General features: G+C 42.1%; 1 protein-coding gene across 1 annotated transcript in view; it reads right to left on the bottom strand.

The window, feature by feature from the left end:
* Abca13 (ATP binding cassette subfamily A member 13) overlaps positions 1–18,689 on the bottom strand; it is a 436,683-nt gene that overhangs the window by 402,794 nt on the left and 15,200 nt on the right. The window contains exons 2-3 of the mRNA XM_028891010.2: positions 9,702–9,795; positions 5,499–5,622 (exon numbers count right to left, since the gene is read on the bottom strand). Of these exons, the coding sequence (XP_028746843.1) occupies positions 5,499–5,622; positions 9,702–9,795 (218 nt within the window). The remainder of the gene's footprint in view (positions 1–5,498; positions 5,623–9,701; positions 9,796–18,689) is intronic.

Raw genomic sequence — 18,689 nt, forward strand, 5'->3', positions numbered from 1 at the left:
CCTGTGATGTCTTCAGGGACTCTGGCCCTGCCATGTTGTATCAAGCCTCAACTTCTCTTCATGACCACTTCCATCCTGGGGTTTTCACTACTGATGAGGCTTTACCTTCACCAGTGGCCTCTCTTGACCTCTCATGGTGTCAAATCCCAGCTGCTCTTCATGACTCCTACCAAGTTTGACTGCCAACAAGAGATACAACCTTGGTTGCCTCTAGAACACAGCTTCTGTGTGCTAGTCCTGAGGAAACACTTCCCAGAGGATTTCAAATGCCTTAGTTCTTGTCTCTTCCAATTCTTCAGCTTCAGCAGACAAGACACCACAGACTCTTAAGACAAAATATATAAACAGCCCTGGTAGAATCTTTCTTCCTTCTGAAACTTCACAAGCCCGGCCTCCATTGTCTGCACTGCTCTCAGTAGTATCTTCTAAGTTCCCACAGTAGCTCATTAAACTCTGAACACTCAATGGGTTCCCTTGCTCAAAAATCCTCCCACCGTTCTCCCCCAAATATTACCAAGTCTATCGCAGAAATAACCCACAAGTATGTTACCAATTTCTGTCTTCGCGAGGCTTTCCATCGCTGTGATAAAATGCCATGCTTGACCACAAGCAAGCTGGGGAGGACGGCGTTTATTTCACATTGTAATTCCACTCCCACCTATGAAGGATGCTTTGGGTGAACAGGAGGATTTAACTACTCAGGAAAAAAAAAAATGGGTCCTCAGTCAGTCAGAGCATCTTAGAAGCTAGAAATTCTGAAAGACAAGGGTGAAAAGTCACCTGGGAAGCTGGAATTTGAGGCAGCACAGATGATGAAGAAGACAGAACAGACTGAAGCAGCAGAAGGGGGAAGTGATCATTAGGAGCTTAGAAACACTTTAGACTGGGAAAAAAGCCAAACATAAAGGCTATCATGGCATGTGGGTAATTCAAATAACTGAAACTTTTTTAACATTTGTTTTTAAAGTACATGTCTATACAGAGGTGGGGAGTCTGTGTATGAGCACAGGTGCCTGTCGAAGCCAGAAGAGGAAATCAGGTCCCATGGAGCTGAGGTTACGAAGCTGAGTCCCTCCCAGCTGATGTGAGGGCTGGGAACTGAACTCAGGACCTCCGCAAGAGCAGTACACGCTCTCAGCCACTGAGCCATCTCTGCAGCCCCAAACTTTTCTTATTAGCAGAAGTAGTATTTTAGGCAGAAATTGAGAGTAGAGGACAAAGCAAGTAACGCAGGAAAGAGGAAAGAGCACGCTGGCAGGGCTAAAGGATGATCGACAGCAGGAGGGATCAGATGTACAGAGCATGTGAGTAGCACAGAACATTTCCAATTTGCTTCTATTTATTCACTTTAGCTTGAACAAGGAGTGACTCCCTAACAAAACACCCTGTGGGAATAGCCCCTTAATCTGCTGCTGGTTATAATTGTGGTTTTGCTCTGAAATCCTCTTACTGGAGCAGAGGGGAATCTCCCTACAAAGCCAGGAATGAGGAAGCTGATTTTCATAATCCTACTCCACATCAGAACGAACCTGGAGGCTCTGCCCAAAGTATGGTTCCCCTGAGCGATTAGGAAGATCACGGCCATTCGTGAAGCAAATGGACCATGGTGATACCCAACTAGTTTTGAAATGAAAACACGTTTTCAGGGTTTGTAAACCAAGACAGTCAGAGGGGTTTGTTTCTATTGTTTGGTCGTGTGTGTGTGTGTGTGTGTGTGTGTGTGTGTGTGTGTGTTGTTTGGTTTTATTTTTATGTTAAATGTCAGCAGAAATCATACCTGAAGAAACATGAAAACAAATGAGTGACGGCTGGCAGGGCAGGTCTGAAAGCCAGACTCTCCCTCAGAGTGTGTTTCTTTCTCACCATTTGCACTTTTCTCATTCCTTCTGCCGTTCTTTCTGTTTTCACCTTACATTTCCCACGCATCTGCGTTGGCTCTCCTCAGTACCAAAAGGAGAATTTTAAAATTTAACGTTCTTAAAATCCTAGTAAGGCTGGAGAATTTTGCAACTGACTACGGTTTTGAGAAAGTGAGGTAAACACTTGAAAGGCTGACTTTATGACCCCTGAGTTTCTGCAGACTAGCATGTGAATGTTAAAATGAAGGCACACGCAGACAAAACAAAAACAAAAACAAAAGCAAAAAAAAAAAAAACTGCTAGTTATTTCTTGGAGTTAAAAAAAAAAAAGTAGTCTACCAGACCAACACCATAAAATGAAAAAAGGAAAAAAGGAAAGGACCCTGCCAATCTCATAGTAAGGCATATTATCCTGATGATAATTAAAAACACAACAAAAATGAATATTATTAACCAATTTCCTGGACAAACATAGATATAAAAATTTTCAGCAAAACAATTGCAAGCCAATTTCAAGAATGTATCAAAAGATCATATTGAAAAGACCACATATTCATCATAATCAAGTTGGCTTTATTTTAGAGACACAGGTTCAATACATGTAAATCAATAACTGTAACCCATCACATATGCTCAGAAATCACAAGATCTTAATACAGAAAAGGCCTTTGATAAAATTCACCATTTCTTCATGATAAAGTCCTGAAGAAACTGGAAATAAAAGGAACATACTTTAATAAAATAAAAGAGAATGTATATATTGTACTAAACGGGAAGCATGAAAGCATTTTCTCTAAAATCTGGACCTAGAAAAGGGTGTCTGACCACTCTCTCCACTCTTACTCAATATAGAACTGAAAGTCTCAGCTAGAGCAATAAGATAAGAACAGCAAATTAAATGGATACAAATAGGAAAGGAAGAAGCCAAGGTATCCTTATTTACAAATGATACAATTCTCTAAAGACTCCACTCTTACTACTGATAAGCACTTGGAGCAAAGTGGTGGGCTACAAAATCAACACACTAAAATTTGTAGCATTTCTATATAACAATGACAAACTTATTTCTTTCTTAAAAGAAATAAGGGAAACAATGCCTTTTGCAGGAGCCTTAGAAAATACCTTACAAAACCCTAAGCAAGAAAGTAAAAGACCTCTACAGTGAAAACTTTTTTAAAAAAAAACTCTCAAAAGAAGTTAAAGAAGCACTAAAAGGTGGGGAGCTCTCTTGTAGATTAGATATTTTGAAAATGGCCATCCTACCAAAAATAATTTATAGATTCATATGATTCCCATCAAAATTTTGATGTTATTCATCACAAAAGTAGAAAAAAACACCTTAAAACTCATCTGTAAGCATAAAAGCCTCAGATAGCCATAGCAATCCTAAGCAAAATGAATAAATAAGGCATAAAACATCATATTTTACTTCAAGTTACACAGCAAAGCCATAGTACAAAAACAGCATGGTTCTGGCACAAAACTGGGCATTTAGAGTAATTAACAGAAGATCCAAACGTAAACCCATGTAGCTACAGATACTTGATTTTTGATGAAGTTGTCAAAAATACTCATTAGAGAAAAGGCATCCTCATTAACAAATGGTGTGGGGAAAATTGGATACACACATGTAGAAGACTGAAACAGAACAAGAGATCGTGAGATAGCTCAGAGAGTAAAGGTGTTCACTGCCAGGCTGATGACCTGAGTTCAGTCCTCGGTACCCACAAAGTAGGAAGAGAGAATCAACTGTCCCAGATTTTCCTTTGACGTCTGCATGCTCATCATGACATGCAAACACAGAGAGAAAGAGACAGAAACAGACAACAGAATGTTGAGATTTTAAATGATTTTAAAGATTTTTAAAAGGTGCATCCACTCTATTAAGAACTTATTACAACTCCCACTGGTCTGGTGCTCGATTCTGTGTCACAGTCTTCTGTATTTTGTCCCTTAATCGTCACATAATTGAGATGGGGGGTGAGAAGCCCTAGTCACAGAGAACATAAGGGGATGGTAACTCTCTGTCTCCAAAGCTTCTCTGAGAGTCTTGGATCTTCCTTCTTTTATTCTGCACACTCGCGAGAAAGAGAAGAGGTCATGGGGCATTTCAGGATTGTTATTTATATGACTTCAAAAGAGTCTCCTCTATTTTTACACACCTATCTCAGAAAAATAAGCGCCTGCAAAGGGCTCAATATTTGCATCTTTGCCATGTAGCTTTATGTTGCTACTCAGCCCTAAGTTATTAAGAGATACAGGGAGGGGATTTGGTCATGAGATAGGGGACTTGGTGACCAGAATTAGTACTTTTGTAAGTTAGGCTCCAGAGAGACCCCTTGGACTTTCTGCCATTTAATGACCAGGTAGAAGGTAGTTTCTGTGAGCAAGTGTCATTACCAAATATTGGTACTTCAGTATTGGTCTTCCCAGTAGCCAGAACTGTGAGAAATCAATATGGACTTCTTACGTGTTTCTGCAAAGCTGTTCAGTTTAGGATGTTATGTTATATAAACAGCACCACTTATAATTATTGTACCCATTATGTCTAAAATTATCTGGAAGGATTCTATTTAAAGTAGAAAGACAGGAGTGGAGAAGTGGCTCAGCAGTTAAGAGCACTTGTTGCTCTTGCAGAAAACTTGGGTTTGGTTTCCAGGAGGACTTACATGGTAACTCACAACCATCCGTAACTCCACTTCCAGGAGATCCAACTCCCTCCTCCACCCTCTGTTGGCACCAGGTAAACACATACCACATATTAAATATTCAGGCAAAAACATACACATAAAATTTTAAAATCTAAGGTTAAAAGATAAACACCTTCTGTTTTAACATTTGCTTCATGTTTTAAAATCTTCAGTTGTTTAATTGCAACAAGCATGAATTCAACTCCACATCATTTAACCTGATAAATTCAAACCATAATGATCAACTAGTCACCTTCTTCCATTCTTTCTTCCACCTGAGAAAAGTTCCTGGAACATTTTGGATTCTCCAAGCTAAACCTCTTCATTTTGGATCTTGTCACTTAAACCAACTCCTGCTTTGTCTCTTGCTTAACAATACCAAGGAAGGCCATGGGCTATCTCAGCACAGCTCAGCATTATGAGAATCCAAGAAAACAGTGGAAAGACACCATGCATCTGAAGAGGGTTAGTGCAGAGGGGAAAGTGGTGCCTGGCTGCTCTTTCACCTGATGACAGCTTGGCACAAGATCGTGGTCATCTAATAGCACACAGTAAGAACATCTAGCAGTCAGCCCCCAAACCACTCATTTTTCCAACGATACTCAAATGAAAAAGTAAAAGCGACTAAGCAAGTAATTTTGATGTCAAGAGTTTAACTACAGAAAAATAATTAAAAGCAGATCATAATTTTCTCATCAGCATTTAACATGCTATGAGTCTTGAGATGCAGTGGACATCAGCAGGAGCAATTGTTACACGACTCCGAGCAATAAAACTGATTTGTTTTTAACTCTGAAGTCTAGTCTTTCATTATCCCTGACACATTCCAGATTACTAAGCATGCATAAAAAAATCACATGATGTTGTAGAGATTGGGGGCTTTGAGGAGAGGGGGCAGCACATAAAACCATCCTAAGAATTAAGAAAAGGATGTTTGTATTTCTCATACCGAAAATGGTGGTCCATGGAACTCTCAAAGCTGATGTTCCTACAGTTTGAGCCAGTGTTGCAAAGAAGTCCTTGAACAAAAGGGAGAACACCCTGGCTGGGAAGATCCCGGGCTTGCAAGTAACCTGGACATAGACACAAGGAAGATATTAGTTCTGACACCTACTACCAGAAATAAGGTGTTATATGCAATGACGCTGCCTCCTGGTCCAATTGTATATAATGTGCAGGGCAAGTGGCTTCTTCATCCAAAAGCCCAGCCCACCAGAACCCAGCTTTTCTGTGTCCATGTATCTATCCTTTCTTTATTCTCCTGCTGTCTCATGCAGGATGTGGCAGGTGGCACCCAAAGTCATAAACAGTAGACACTGACTATGGGGAACTCTCATTGATTAGAAAAGGGAGTGCTCTCATGAGAAGCACACTAAGAAAGTAAGGAAAGAAATAAGGATAACACAACAAATGAAGGAATGGATGGAGGATCATTTCAAGATAGGCAGTCGTGTATTAATAAGAAGAATCTAGAGAAGGCAGTTACACATTAATAGGTAGAATCTGTAGTTAGCTACTTAGATGCTAACAGGTAGAATCTAGAAATAGGCAGTAATAGGTTAGTACTTATAAAGAGATTTGGGAGACAAGTGAAACTGAGAGATAGATAGTTTTATGTTGGTGCTTTGGATATTTGGAGAAACCATGGAATGAGGTGGAGATGTTGAAGCTTCACTGGTTATGGCACGTGTTGAGGAAGGGTGCCCTTGGTTTTCAGGGAAGGAGGAAATTAATTTGGCAACTTGAGAAAAATAAATAATAGTAAAACTGATGGACAAATACATGCCTGAATCGGGGGAGGGGGGGACATCAAGAAGGTGAAGGACATCTGGTGGTGGAGTTCTGGCCTGGCTGGCTACATGAGCCACCAGCAAAAGCTAGGCGAGTTGGCATTTTCCAGTAGCCTGCACTGGTAGCCCAACTTTCCAGAGGCCCAGAATGAGCTCTGATGAAATGATACTCGGTTTTTTAACAGCCCAATCCTATTTCTGATGTGCCTGGTCATTCATGAGGGTAAGAGCAGTGAAGGGAGAAGCCTCCTGGGCCTGTGTGTTCTGATCTAGTGACTTGGTCAATATTCTCCCATAGCTGTTTATGCTGAGGAGTTCCTCCATTTTGGAGGGCACTTCTCTAACTACCTGGAGTACCCATGAGCTCCCTCCATTCAACTATTCAGGGCAGGTGACAGTCCTGTGATTTAGACAGGATTTAATATGTCACATGGGTAATGAATGTATGAGTGGATATTACTGGGAAATAATTGAGATGCACCACCTGGGTGTTTGGACCCACAATAATGATAGCATAGATGTGGCCCGATTAATTACATTGGCACATCCTGGAAAAGCAAAAGGTTTATGATCAAACTGCTTCTCCTGCTAACACTGCAAAAATTATCCTCGATTAGCTAAGGACTTCAATCCCTTTAGTTTACTAAAACAGTCCCTTTGCTTTTATTGGGCATCACATCTGGTAGGCTTCTTATCATCCCCGTGGTCTGGTGTCAAGCACTGCAATGAAATCCCCTGCACTAAGCATAAAGATTCATCCTGAACATCTGAGAAATAAGAAAAAGAGGAATGTAGAAGGCAAGTCAGGTCCTGAGTGAATGTGGATTGCTTGACATGGGCACAGCTATGTCAAGGACCCCACTGAATCAGCTCCATGGAAGTGCAACACCTTCCCCAGGTGGGGCTCAGAGAGATAGCAAAGCCTTCCTCTGATCCATGTGTGGATACTGAAAATGTCCACCATAGCTTTCCCCTTGGATGTTTTCTGCCTGGAGACTACTCCTCTAGAAACAGTGCTCCTACTGACATTAACCAAACCTGCTTCTTTGTTCGGTGTTTATAATTACCCTGTCTCCTTGTTCGGCTGTGTATAAGAACCCTGCCTCCTGTTCACCCATGTGCAATAACGCATATCTCTATTCAACTATAAATAATAAACATGCTGCACATTGAGAATGATGCAGCTTCTCCAACAGAGAGCCCAGACCAACCAATCCCAGGCTTTCTGCATCTGTGTGTATCATTTTTGCATCCCTTGCTGCCCCTCTTCACAGTTGCAGGAACCAGCTATGCAAAGAACACAGCAGGATAGCCATTCTACAGATTTAGACCCTCTAACATTCTATTATTTACCCTGTCATTAACTTAAAAGATATCTGCAGAATCACTTGAGAAACACAAAGTCCTTTCACACTTCGCGCTTCCTCCCCAGTGCCTGCACTCATCCCGCCAAATGGTGTAACTCTCCCTGTACTTCACTGGCTTCCCTCATCACTCTTCTGTTGCATGGCCAAGCCTCTGGCACAACCAGCCCTCTTGCAAATCAACTATGAGTGGGAAGAATAAAATGGATGTTTTAAGTTTGGGCAAAAGCTTTCAGCTAAAAGCCAACTTGGATTCTTAAACATTTACATGACATTTCTAAATGTAACATAGAACAAAAAAAAAATGCTTTACTACATCAAATAATAGCAGAAACCTTACATAAACCTGGTATGGTGGTGCACACCATTAATCCCTGCATAGGGGAGGCAGAAGCAGGCAGATCTCTGTGAGTTTGAGGCCAGCCTGGTCTACATAGTAAGTTCCAGGGCAGCCAGGGCTACATAGACAGACCCAGTCTCAAAAGAAGGAGAAGGAGGAAGAGGAAAGGATGGGAAAAAGGAGGGAGGGAGGGAAGGAGAGAGGGAGGGAGGGACATAGAGAGAAACTTTCAGGAAAAACACTCCTATAATGTATAATGAGCCAACACCTTAATCAAGTGTTGGTGACACATGCCCCAACCCTATCTGCCTTTTGCATGCACAGGTGGACAGGGCATGGAGACAATGATAATGTCAGGCAACTGGAAAGCTACTGATCTATGTGCTGTAGCTCATGAAATCCAAGCAAAAGCTTTCCCCGTGATGTCTACTTTGGTTCTGGAAGATGATCTCCTTTACCCAAACTTGAAGATCCGCTACGTTCAGAATTTAGCACAATGTCTTTCACACATAAGGCATTCACTAAAGAATTGACAACTGAAGGAATAAGCAAGCAAGAATGAGTGAATGGATGGATGAAAAATAAACAAATGTGTTGGATGACTAAGGGAAAGTGAAATTTTAGCAAACACAAGACATGGTGTTTTACAAGATCATAGAGAAATTAGGAGTGGCTCTGTATCCCTTCTCAGGAACACATCCAGAATGGAGGCCACCCCAATGGATATTCGGTTGGTTAGAGGTTGAAGTCTCCAACCTTGAGTACACTTGTTCTTATATGGAATCCCTTATAACACTTCTCTCATCCTATTCCAGTAGGCCAGTCTTGGAGAAAGTTCTTTGAGGCAACAAAAGGCCCTAGATACATATGTGTTGAATGAATAAATAAAACACTAAAATTTAAAAACCCTAAAAAGGATTTTCAGCTCTTCAGAACTGAAATTGTAATAACCTGCTTCATCATTTTCTATAATACACAATGCCATCCTCCAAAGCACAAATGAGTCATTAACTCATTCCCTTTTCAATATGCAGACTCTAAATATTACTGACGAGCTATTTCAAATCAATTCTAACATTTAGTAATCACTTTCCCTTGGGTAGCTTCCAAAGTCAGACAAACTATGCATTTCAACTGGCAGAGTCAAAGCAAAACAGGTCACCATTTCTTGAGAGGGGTGGCTACTGAGCTTTCAAATCAGACAGAGTGACCTGACTGGCCATGCTTCTGGAGAGCAGGAAGTTCTTGTAAGTTTTATCAGTGAACCTCCACCATCAGTCACAGTCTGACCCAGCATCACCATAATCACCACTATCATAGCATGTTAAGATGGAAGGCACCTACCTCCCTTACCTCTGCTTCTAACTCTTCCTAAATGAACAAAAGGGTCACACATCCAAGCCCACATCGGTTCAGCTGTGGTGAGAGAACAGACCTATTTGCTAGATGGAGCAAAGATCTATTAATATCATTCTCAAGCAGTGAAGAAACCTGAATTGCCTCTTCCTGGCACAGTCCTCGGGTATATTGCTGTTGTCACAGAGCCCTGGTCCCTTGCCCCACTGAGAATTCAGTGTCGATAAAGAACAGAGAACAGGGTAGATGTTTTTTCTTTTGGACATTTGGCATCTAAAAATTGTACTCAAAATGAAACTTACAGTTATCTCTGTGTCTGGGGGGTTCTTGAAAACGAAGCACTGTCAGAATCATGAACAGGATGCATGGCCAGAAGAATTCGGCAAGGGAGAGGACCTGGGAAAACACAAAAGGCAAAATGCTGAATCTGTTTCCAGGCACTGTAATAGTCCCTCCGCTTGAAGGATGGTGGACAGCCAGGCCGGGCTACTGTTATGGAAAGTCACTGTTGCCCCTGTTTGTGAGTGTGCTAGGACAGAAACATCAATGAACCAGCGTCAGAATATATTGAATAACAACAGATTCACAAGATACAGTGGTCGCATTGGCAACTGTTTGCCAAGAAACCCCACTCTCCTTGATGGCTGGCCAAGGCAAGCACGGGTTCTTTTATTCCAATCTAAATCACCAACATTAATATCAGATCACAAACTACACATCATAGAGTAGATATATATCTCTCTCTTTGTTACAGAATGACTACAAATGAGTTCTAAGTCCCAACAGAGTTCAAAGAATTTCAGAGAGGCTTGAAGCAGAATCTGAGAGGGAGGTGAAGAGTCCCCACAGGGACTAGCATAAGGAACAGGGCATGCGTGGTGGGGACAGTGGGGGCTCTGCCTGAGACGATCCTGCAGCTGCCCCCTTAGAGGCAGGCGTTAGGGTCAGAGCTGATCCACAGAAGGGCAAGGTAAAAGACATCGGAGGCTATAGAAATGAGAGGCAAGACTGGGTCCAGAGAGATGAGCCAGTGGACAGATGGACAGCAGCCACATGAACGATAGGGACTGAGACACGCTGAAGACCCTAGGACAGTTGACAGTTCCCTGCCTATTGGTCCCTTGACATGCACACTGAGTTGTCAGGTTTGACAGGTTGATAGGGTCGTCACGATTCACGTGTCCTCCTCTTTCCAAGGTCCAGCTGAGGGAGTTACACCTTTTTCCTCAGTCTGGTGTATCCAGGAAATTCTCAGGCCTGGTTTTCTTGACACAGCTTTAGTGTGTTCTATGTATATTCTTACAGCCTTGATTTACTTTGATAAGTTTATAGTGTGGCACCTTTCTGTGTTTAGAAGCAATTATTTATCAGACTGTGCCCTGTGGGTAGCAATGGACAGATGTTCTCTTCATCTTTGGCAAGGTGCGGAGTCATCTCTCCTCTGCATTGTACTCCTCTCTCTCTCTCTCTCTTTTTTTCCTCTAGACAAGGTCTCACTATGGAGCCCTGGCTGTCCTGGAACTCACTCTGTAGACCAGACTGGCCTCGAACTCACAGAGATCCGCCTGCCTCTGCCTCCCAAGTGCTGGGATTAAAGGCGTGCGCCACCATGCCTTGCACTATAGTCTCAATATCTCAGGGCAGGGCTCCACCCAAGAAGCCACTTCCACATAATACAAAGTAGCTAAAGGCCTGGCACAGCCTGGTGGAAAAACTTTCTCCAGTATCTTTTGGGGCGGGGCCTGAGAGAAGCTCCAGCTCATTGCCTTGAGATCCAAATCTGTGATGTCTCCTGTTCATCTTTCTTGCCTGTCCCGGATTCTGTTCCTTTCCATTTCCAAGACTGTGTTTTTGTTTTTTGTTTGTTTGTTTTTAGTTCAGAAATGTCATTAAAGAAGTAAAAGAAATAAATAACTTCAGTCCCATTTCCTATACTCCAACAAATCCACTCCTTTTAGCTTTCCTCAGCTTTTGAGCATTCCTGCAGGAGACAGGCACAGTCCTGGCCCCATCTGAGAACCCCCTTCCACTGCTGCTGCACACCCCTCAGGCAGGCAGATACACACAGGCTACAGGCCCATGCTTCTAGAGAGCAACACTGTGTGTTTAAATAGCTTGTTCTTTGAATTGCTTTGGGGAAATTGGAATAAACTCCTCAAACTAAGGTAGTCAAATCTTTTGACACGCTAAAGAACCACCCAGGAGATTGCAGTAATATGGAGAGCCTGAACTATCTTTTCAGTACCGGGACTTGAACCCAGGGCCTCACGCATGCGAGGCAAATGTGTTACCACTGAGCTACACACAGCCCTAACTTCAGATTCTCAAAATTGAAATAAATGAACTGACAATGGAATTAGCAATTGATATGATAAAGATATAATCTTCAAGCCAATGTTATTATGAACAATCTTTACTGATTTCAGTCCATCTCATCTTTCCAATATACAACATGGGTAAGGCAGTAGATAAATCCACACCAAAAACTGCCTAAAAATCATCAAATTGAAGTCCTCAGTCAGACACTGAAGACAGTGTCTTACTACTTCAGATTTCAAGTTCTACTCCTTTGAACTGAAGTGAACTTCTGGTCTCTTTGGTTCCTTTATTCTTCAGCCCACCATTATCATGTCCCTTTCATTGTAGGCTTGTCTGTGACATGCAGAGAGCAAATGTCAGTGTGACCAGGTGAGTGCACTCCCTGAGTCCAGCAAGGAAAACACGGGCTGAATAGCATTTGAGTCCCCCGGTGTAATTACAGAAATGAAATCGCCCTTTGAAATGGATTCCAAGGAAGTGTTTCATGAGCCAGGAAACAGGACAAAAAGCTTCTGACCACCTGAGGTAACTCAATAGCTCGTGCTCATGAGGAGAAAAGGGCTGCAGAGGCTTACCTCGGGCTGAAGCACTTGCAGCTAACAGAGAGAGAAAGATCCAGAGCTCTGGCAGGAGCCTGCTGGACTGTGAACACAATCAAAGCAGGAGAGCCGCACATGTGAGAAAGTCACCATGAAGCCGTTACTATGCACTAGTTATTAATGGTATGCACTAATAGATACTAGTCCTTGCTGATACTTGTAATTAAAAATGACAACATTGAAGAGGCTGCAACTCATTGCATCATTCTGCTCATTTCATGTATCCATAGAACTGCATGCTGGGGTGGGGAAGTTCGGGTAGGGTTCTGTACTTATAGATGTATATACATATGCAACACATATTAAATATGCAATGAAGAAAAAACATGATTCATTATTTTAATGACATATAGTAGCTAGTTTGTTTTTCTGTTTGGCTTGTGTTGTTTTTCTTTGTGTTTGTTTTTTTGTTTTTTGAGACAGGGTTTCTCTGTGTGCCCTTGGCTGTCCTGGAACTAGCTCTGTATACCTGTATATCACAGAGATCCATCTGCCTCTGCCTCCCAAGCACTGTGATTAAACGTATGTGCCACTACTGCCCAGTGTATCTAGCTTTTTAAGACAGTTATAAAGAAAAAATGGCTTATATATTCAAGATCAACAGACTAATAGAACAAGTATTGATATTATAAATAATAATAAATAAATAAATAAATAAATACATGCATGAGTATGAAATTTCAAAAGTAAACTATAACACAATCATTGTCCCAAAAGGTAAACGGCCTTAGGTTTCTTGATTCACTTAAACATACATGTATATGTATATTACATAAATATAACTAATGCTTCCAGAGATAATTTTCCATATCAGCATTTAGAGATCTGCCTTTTTCAAAGACTAGTTAATACTCGGTCAGGTTATTTATCCATTTACCTACTGTAAGTGTAACAGCTCTGAGAGGAATGGTATCCTTGGCAGCAGAAGCCAAGGAATACCACAAAGTCACACTGCACAACAAACCTCACACAAGACATTTACTGGGAGGGAAAAACCCAGGAGAGTGGCTGCCTCTGTGGCTATGAAGCAGCAGAGAACTGAGCAGAAGGCAGGGTTTATATAGCATTGGGGGGGGCTTTCCAGGGTGGAGATTTCCAGGGTGAGGACTGGTGGGATTTCAAGTCAAGAACTTGGAGCAAGCTCGGGGATTCTCAGGATTTCAAGCTCTGAGCTTGGGCTTTTTACTCTGTAGGGCAGGGGCTGGATCTAGGCATTAGGGCAGTTAGGGTGCTCTGTGGGTGGAACCTGGCAGCTGAAGGTCCCCCAGAAAAGAGCCTGACCACTCCTGTGCCTCAAGGGATTTCCACCTACTTACAGAAAAGTGCCTAACTTTCTGCTTGGCAACCATGCGCTTTCTGTACTTCTCTGGCTGAGTTATGAGAGAACGTGGCTAAAGGCAATCCCTGAGCCAAGGCAAACTTGGATTTTACTCTGGGTTTGAGTCTGAGTAGCTAAAACTGTATTTCTCTCATTGAGAGTGAAGCACAACCATGGTGCATGCCCATCACACCTCTGCAGTATAACTTTTGTTATTTCTTGGTAGTGTTCGGGACCATACTCAGCGCCTCTTGCACGCTAGACAAGCTCTTCACCCCGGAACTGTAGCTCGAGGCCAACCTTTTAACTTCTGTCATAATTTTAACAAGTGATATGCAAAAATAGTTCCTTATATTACTAGGATGAAACAGTGTTTTTAAGCACATAACAGTTCCTTATCTGAAAATTCTCTGTTCTTCCGGGTGCCTATTTCTCTACTAAATCATTCTTTTTTAACTACCTTGTAAATCGTCATTTTTCTGGTTTTTAATTAAAAAATTCAACCCTCTCTTGGTGTCAGGTGATGCTGATATTTTCTATTTCATTTGCCATTTTTGTTTCTTTTTTTAATTGATTAATTTATTTATTTTACATCCCAGCCACATTTTTCCCTGGCTAGTTCACCCCTTAAAGCAATGAACAAGGGGCGGGGCCAGTTCTCCTGCTGTCACATCCTCAGGATCAGCTCTCCCACACCTCCACCTCCAGGGCCAGCTCTACTGTGCTGTCCAGGCAAAGTGTAGGGACCAGTCCACCAAGTGCTCTCACTGATGAGAGACAGGCACATCTCTCCCGCTCTTATGATCTCGGGGCTAGCTCTTCCACCTGCCTCAGGCATTCATGGGCAAGGTGGTGGGCATCTCTCCCCCACCCATGCTGCCAAATGACAGATGAGTAATGGGAACAGTTCTCCCATGCTCACAACTTTGGGGCTGGCTCACCCACACCTCCACCTACAGGGTCAGCCCTACTGTGCAGGTGCAGGGTCCACTTTCCCAAGTGCTGCAGATGAAAAGGGGGAGGGTCAGCTTGCTCATCTGTCACAGACAGTAAGGGGTGAGGGGTAAGGGGTTTATCTCTCCCCCAACCCACGCTGCTGCATGACAGACGAGTAGTAGGGACAGCTCTCCCATACTCACAACTTTGATGCTGGCTCACCCACACCTCTGCCGACAGGTTTGGCTCTATTGTGCTGCCCAGTTGAGGTGCGGGGTCTGCTCTCCCAAGGGTTGCAGCTGTGCCACATTTTCTTTATCCATTCCTTGTTGAGGGGCATCTAGATTGTTTCCAGGTTCTGGCTATTACAAGTAAAGCTGCTATGAACATAGCTGAGCAAGTGTCCTTGCGACATGATTGAGCATCCTTTGGGTATATGCCCGAGTGGTACAGCTGGGTCTTGTGGTAGATTGATTCCCAGTTTTCTGAGAAACTACCATATTGATTTCCAAAATGACTCTTCAATTTGCACTCCCATGAGCAATGAAGGGGTATTTCCTTTGTTCCACATCCTCTCCAGTATGAGCTGTCAGTTGTGTCTTTAATCTTAGCCATTCTGACAGGTGTAAGATGGAATCTCAGAGTCATTTTGATTTGCATTTCCCCAATTGCTAAGGATGTGGAAAAATTCTTTAAGTGTTTTCAGCCATTTGAGATTCCTCTATTGAGAATTCTGTTTAGATCTGTATCCCATTTTTTGTTGGAATACTTGCTTTGTTGATATCTAGTTTATATATATATATTGGAAATCAGCTCTCTGTCAGATGTGGGGTTAGTGAAGGTTTTTTTTCCCATTCTATAGACTGCTGGGGTTTTTTGTTTTGTTTTGTTGTTTGTTTGTGTTTTTGAGATAGGATCTCATATAGCCCAGCCTTTCCTGAAACACATTTTGTATTTGAGGCTGGGCTTGAACTGTTGACTTCCTGCCTCTATCCAGGTGCTGAGGTAATAGGCATGCCCATCTTACTCACCTTTTTATTATTTAAATCTTTTGTGTAGACAACTTATCAGTTTTTTTAAAAAAAATAGTATCTTTATTCTCTTTCCTAGATGAAAAGAAAACATGATTTAAGGAGTTTTGCCAAATAAATTCTGTCAACCATGACTACAAATATTATCAATGTAGTCTTGAGCCAATGACAAATTTCTAGTTACAAATGAAAATTACTGCAATGATTATAACTACATCTCCAGCAGAGGTTCCTTCAAGGATCTTAGAACTCAGAAGGAAACCCAATTACACCTAAACAAATACTACTTCAGGGATTTTTTTTTTTTTTAGTTTACAGGTTGGTCAACTACCCTTTGGAAGAGCGCAAGTAAGAAAGATTTTCAATGGTTCTTGATCTAAAATTACCCCAAGAAGAAAGGATCTCAGGAGATGCTGCATTCAGCTGAGTCACTGTCCCCTGTGCACCTCTGAATGGGCTCCTTTCATGTGGCTGTTTCTCTGTGGGGGTCAAAGTCCCCTCTTCACATTTTCATGATTTTCTGCTCATGTGACTTTATCCTAGACTCTCACTTGGCACTTTTAATCATACTCCCGTTAATGGGAATGCCTCCTGTCACCCAGAGGACCGCTTTCTCCCTCCCAGGCTTCGAGCTCTCCCTTCTAAACACAAGTCATCTGGACCTAAGTGAAAATAAACCATCAGTGTCCAAAAGCACCAGGAGTGGGCATTGCCACAGGCTCCACTCTCAAGACAAACAATCAGTCATCCATTGAACCTGTTAATGCTTGAAAAAGCATGGGTCACCTTTCCAATCAACCACAAAGCCCTCTGATCTTTTACCAGAGTCCCAGGAAGCTGATCCCACCAGGGGAAAGTGGAGAGTCCACTTAACACCTGACTTTCACGGCCCTCCTCTGTGACCTTCATGGGTGAGGGGATCCCTGTCTTATTCCCTATTCCTTCCACATTCCACCCCAAGCACGAGCAGAGACGTGCTTTTGCCCTGGGAAAGAATCCAGGACCCCCATCACAGTCTGAACACGCATAAATGATCTGGATAGGAAATACAGTGAAAGTTTCTTGCTCCAGACATAATAAAAATATGGGGCACAGTGAAAAGGAAAAGCTAGAGGGGGCGGGGACTTGTCTTTGTCTGATCCTCAAAAGCAAAGTACATGAACAAAAACCTACAAATTGACTGGTCCCAACCCAGTCCATATTCTCCAAAGCCATCGTAATGTATCTTCATTGTCTTCATAGCACCCACGCTGACAGAGTGACATGCCAAAGGGGCCTCCTTATCCCTTCTTCTGGCAGAGCACTTGGGAAAACTGCTGTAGGGACTAATCTAATGACACAAACCATGAGCATGAGCAGCAAGGGCGTGACTGTCCCAGAAGCCTCCAAGGCTGCCCAACAGAAGGTGAGAGGATGGGCAGGGCCTGGGATTCAGTAGGAGGGCTCTCGGCACCGGACCCTGTGTTTGATCCCCATCAGCACACACACAACAAATGGAGGGCATCGCTGTATTGAATCCAAAGTTGGACAGAAACTTTCCCAACTGAACGGCATGAACATAGTATAAAATATTTAACAAAAGTTCACAGGAGAACACGGCACCCAATTAATGTAACAAAGATTGTCTTTCATCTCAGATGAGCTCCCTCTTCAACTCCACCTTCATCTCCACCACACCTCCTGCTACAAAAAAAAAAAAAAAAAAAAAAAAAAACCAGGAGATACAAGACATGATGGGGGGGGGCAGTAAAAAAGAAAACCAAACAAAAAACATCTAGAAAAGAAAATCATTGAAAAGAGTCGAGAACAAACATAGAACCTTAGCCAGGCTGCCAAAGTGTGAGTCACGTTCCTCAAAGGACATCGGCTATCTAGACACAATGTAGAGAGACAGGTAAGCCAAACACAAGCTAAAGAGAGCCAGGGAGCTGTGATAAGAAAGGAAATAAATGGAAGCATGTGTAAGCCCTTCATAAGGAAGAATGACTTCATAAAAACAAGAGCTCAGAAAGATGACAGATGAACAAAGTGAAAGCCCACTGAGCTAAAGAAAAGGAACAGAAGAAATCGTTATGCGCAACTGACTTAGAAATCACAAAAAATAGACACTAGTTACACGTGAATTCTTGAACACATAGAGTTGGATGTAACAAGTGATCTTTTCAAAGTATTTTAAAGACAAAAGTATTAAAACAGAAAGAAGCAATGACTATGCAATATAAGAAATTAGTATCCCTCGGGGAAAGAATTCAAAATATCAAACCCAAAAATGCTCAAAGCTATGGAAGACTTCATCTAAAGATTAAAAGCATCATTTTGTACTGCATTTCAGAAAATTAATCACTCTTGAACTGGAGATCGTGAATTTCAGACTATTGATCAAAGATAAGGGAAGACATAAAAGAAGAAAACTTTAAGTTTTGGATGATTAAAGAGCAGCTTGAACAGTTGGGCACAAGCCAACCTTGAACATGCCCTCAAAACATTCTGCGTAAATGTCAGTGTATTTATGGAAAACAATGATCTTTTGGAAAGGCTTGCTTGCTTGGTTCCTGGAGGCATACTCATGCCAAGGTGTGCATGTGGAGGTCAGAGGAGAGCATTCAGGAGTTTGTGCTCTCCTTCAACATGTGGGTTCTGGGGCTCAAACTCAGATTATTGGGAACAGAAACAAGTGTCTTAACTCACTGAACAATCTCACTGGCCCAGTATCTATAATGCTCAGAGAGAAAGTAAGTGTGATTTTTAAAAAATCATATACATTATATAAAAATATGTACAATACCTAGCTAAAGTTGTCCTGGAACAAAAACAAACACACACATGCTCTCAGTTGTGTGTGTGTGTGTGTGTGTGTGTGTGTGTGTGTGTGTGTGTTCTCAGTGATTAGAGAACACAGATAATATAGAGACGATGAACAATGGAGGGGTAAAAGCTTGACAGTGAAATCCAGCCAACATGAAAATGGCTAGGAACTTAAAATCCAGTAATATCATTTCTGCTTTCAGTGCTGCTGATTGGGAACAGCTGTGCATTGCTGGTGAGGTACCAGTTCCAAAGAGATGCAAAGTTCCCTCAATAGGAAAA

The sequence above is a fragment of the Peromyscus leucopus genome, chromosome 10 (assembly GCF_004664715.2).
Source record: "Peromyscus leucopus breed LL Stock chromosome 10, UCI_PerLeu_2.1, whole genome shotgun sequence".
NCBI classification, from domain to species: Eukaryota; Metazoa; Chordata; class Mammalia; order Rodentia; family Cricetidae; genus Peromyscus; species Peromyscus leucopus.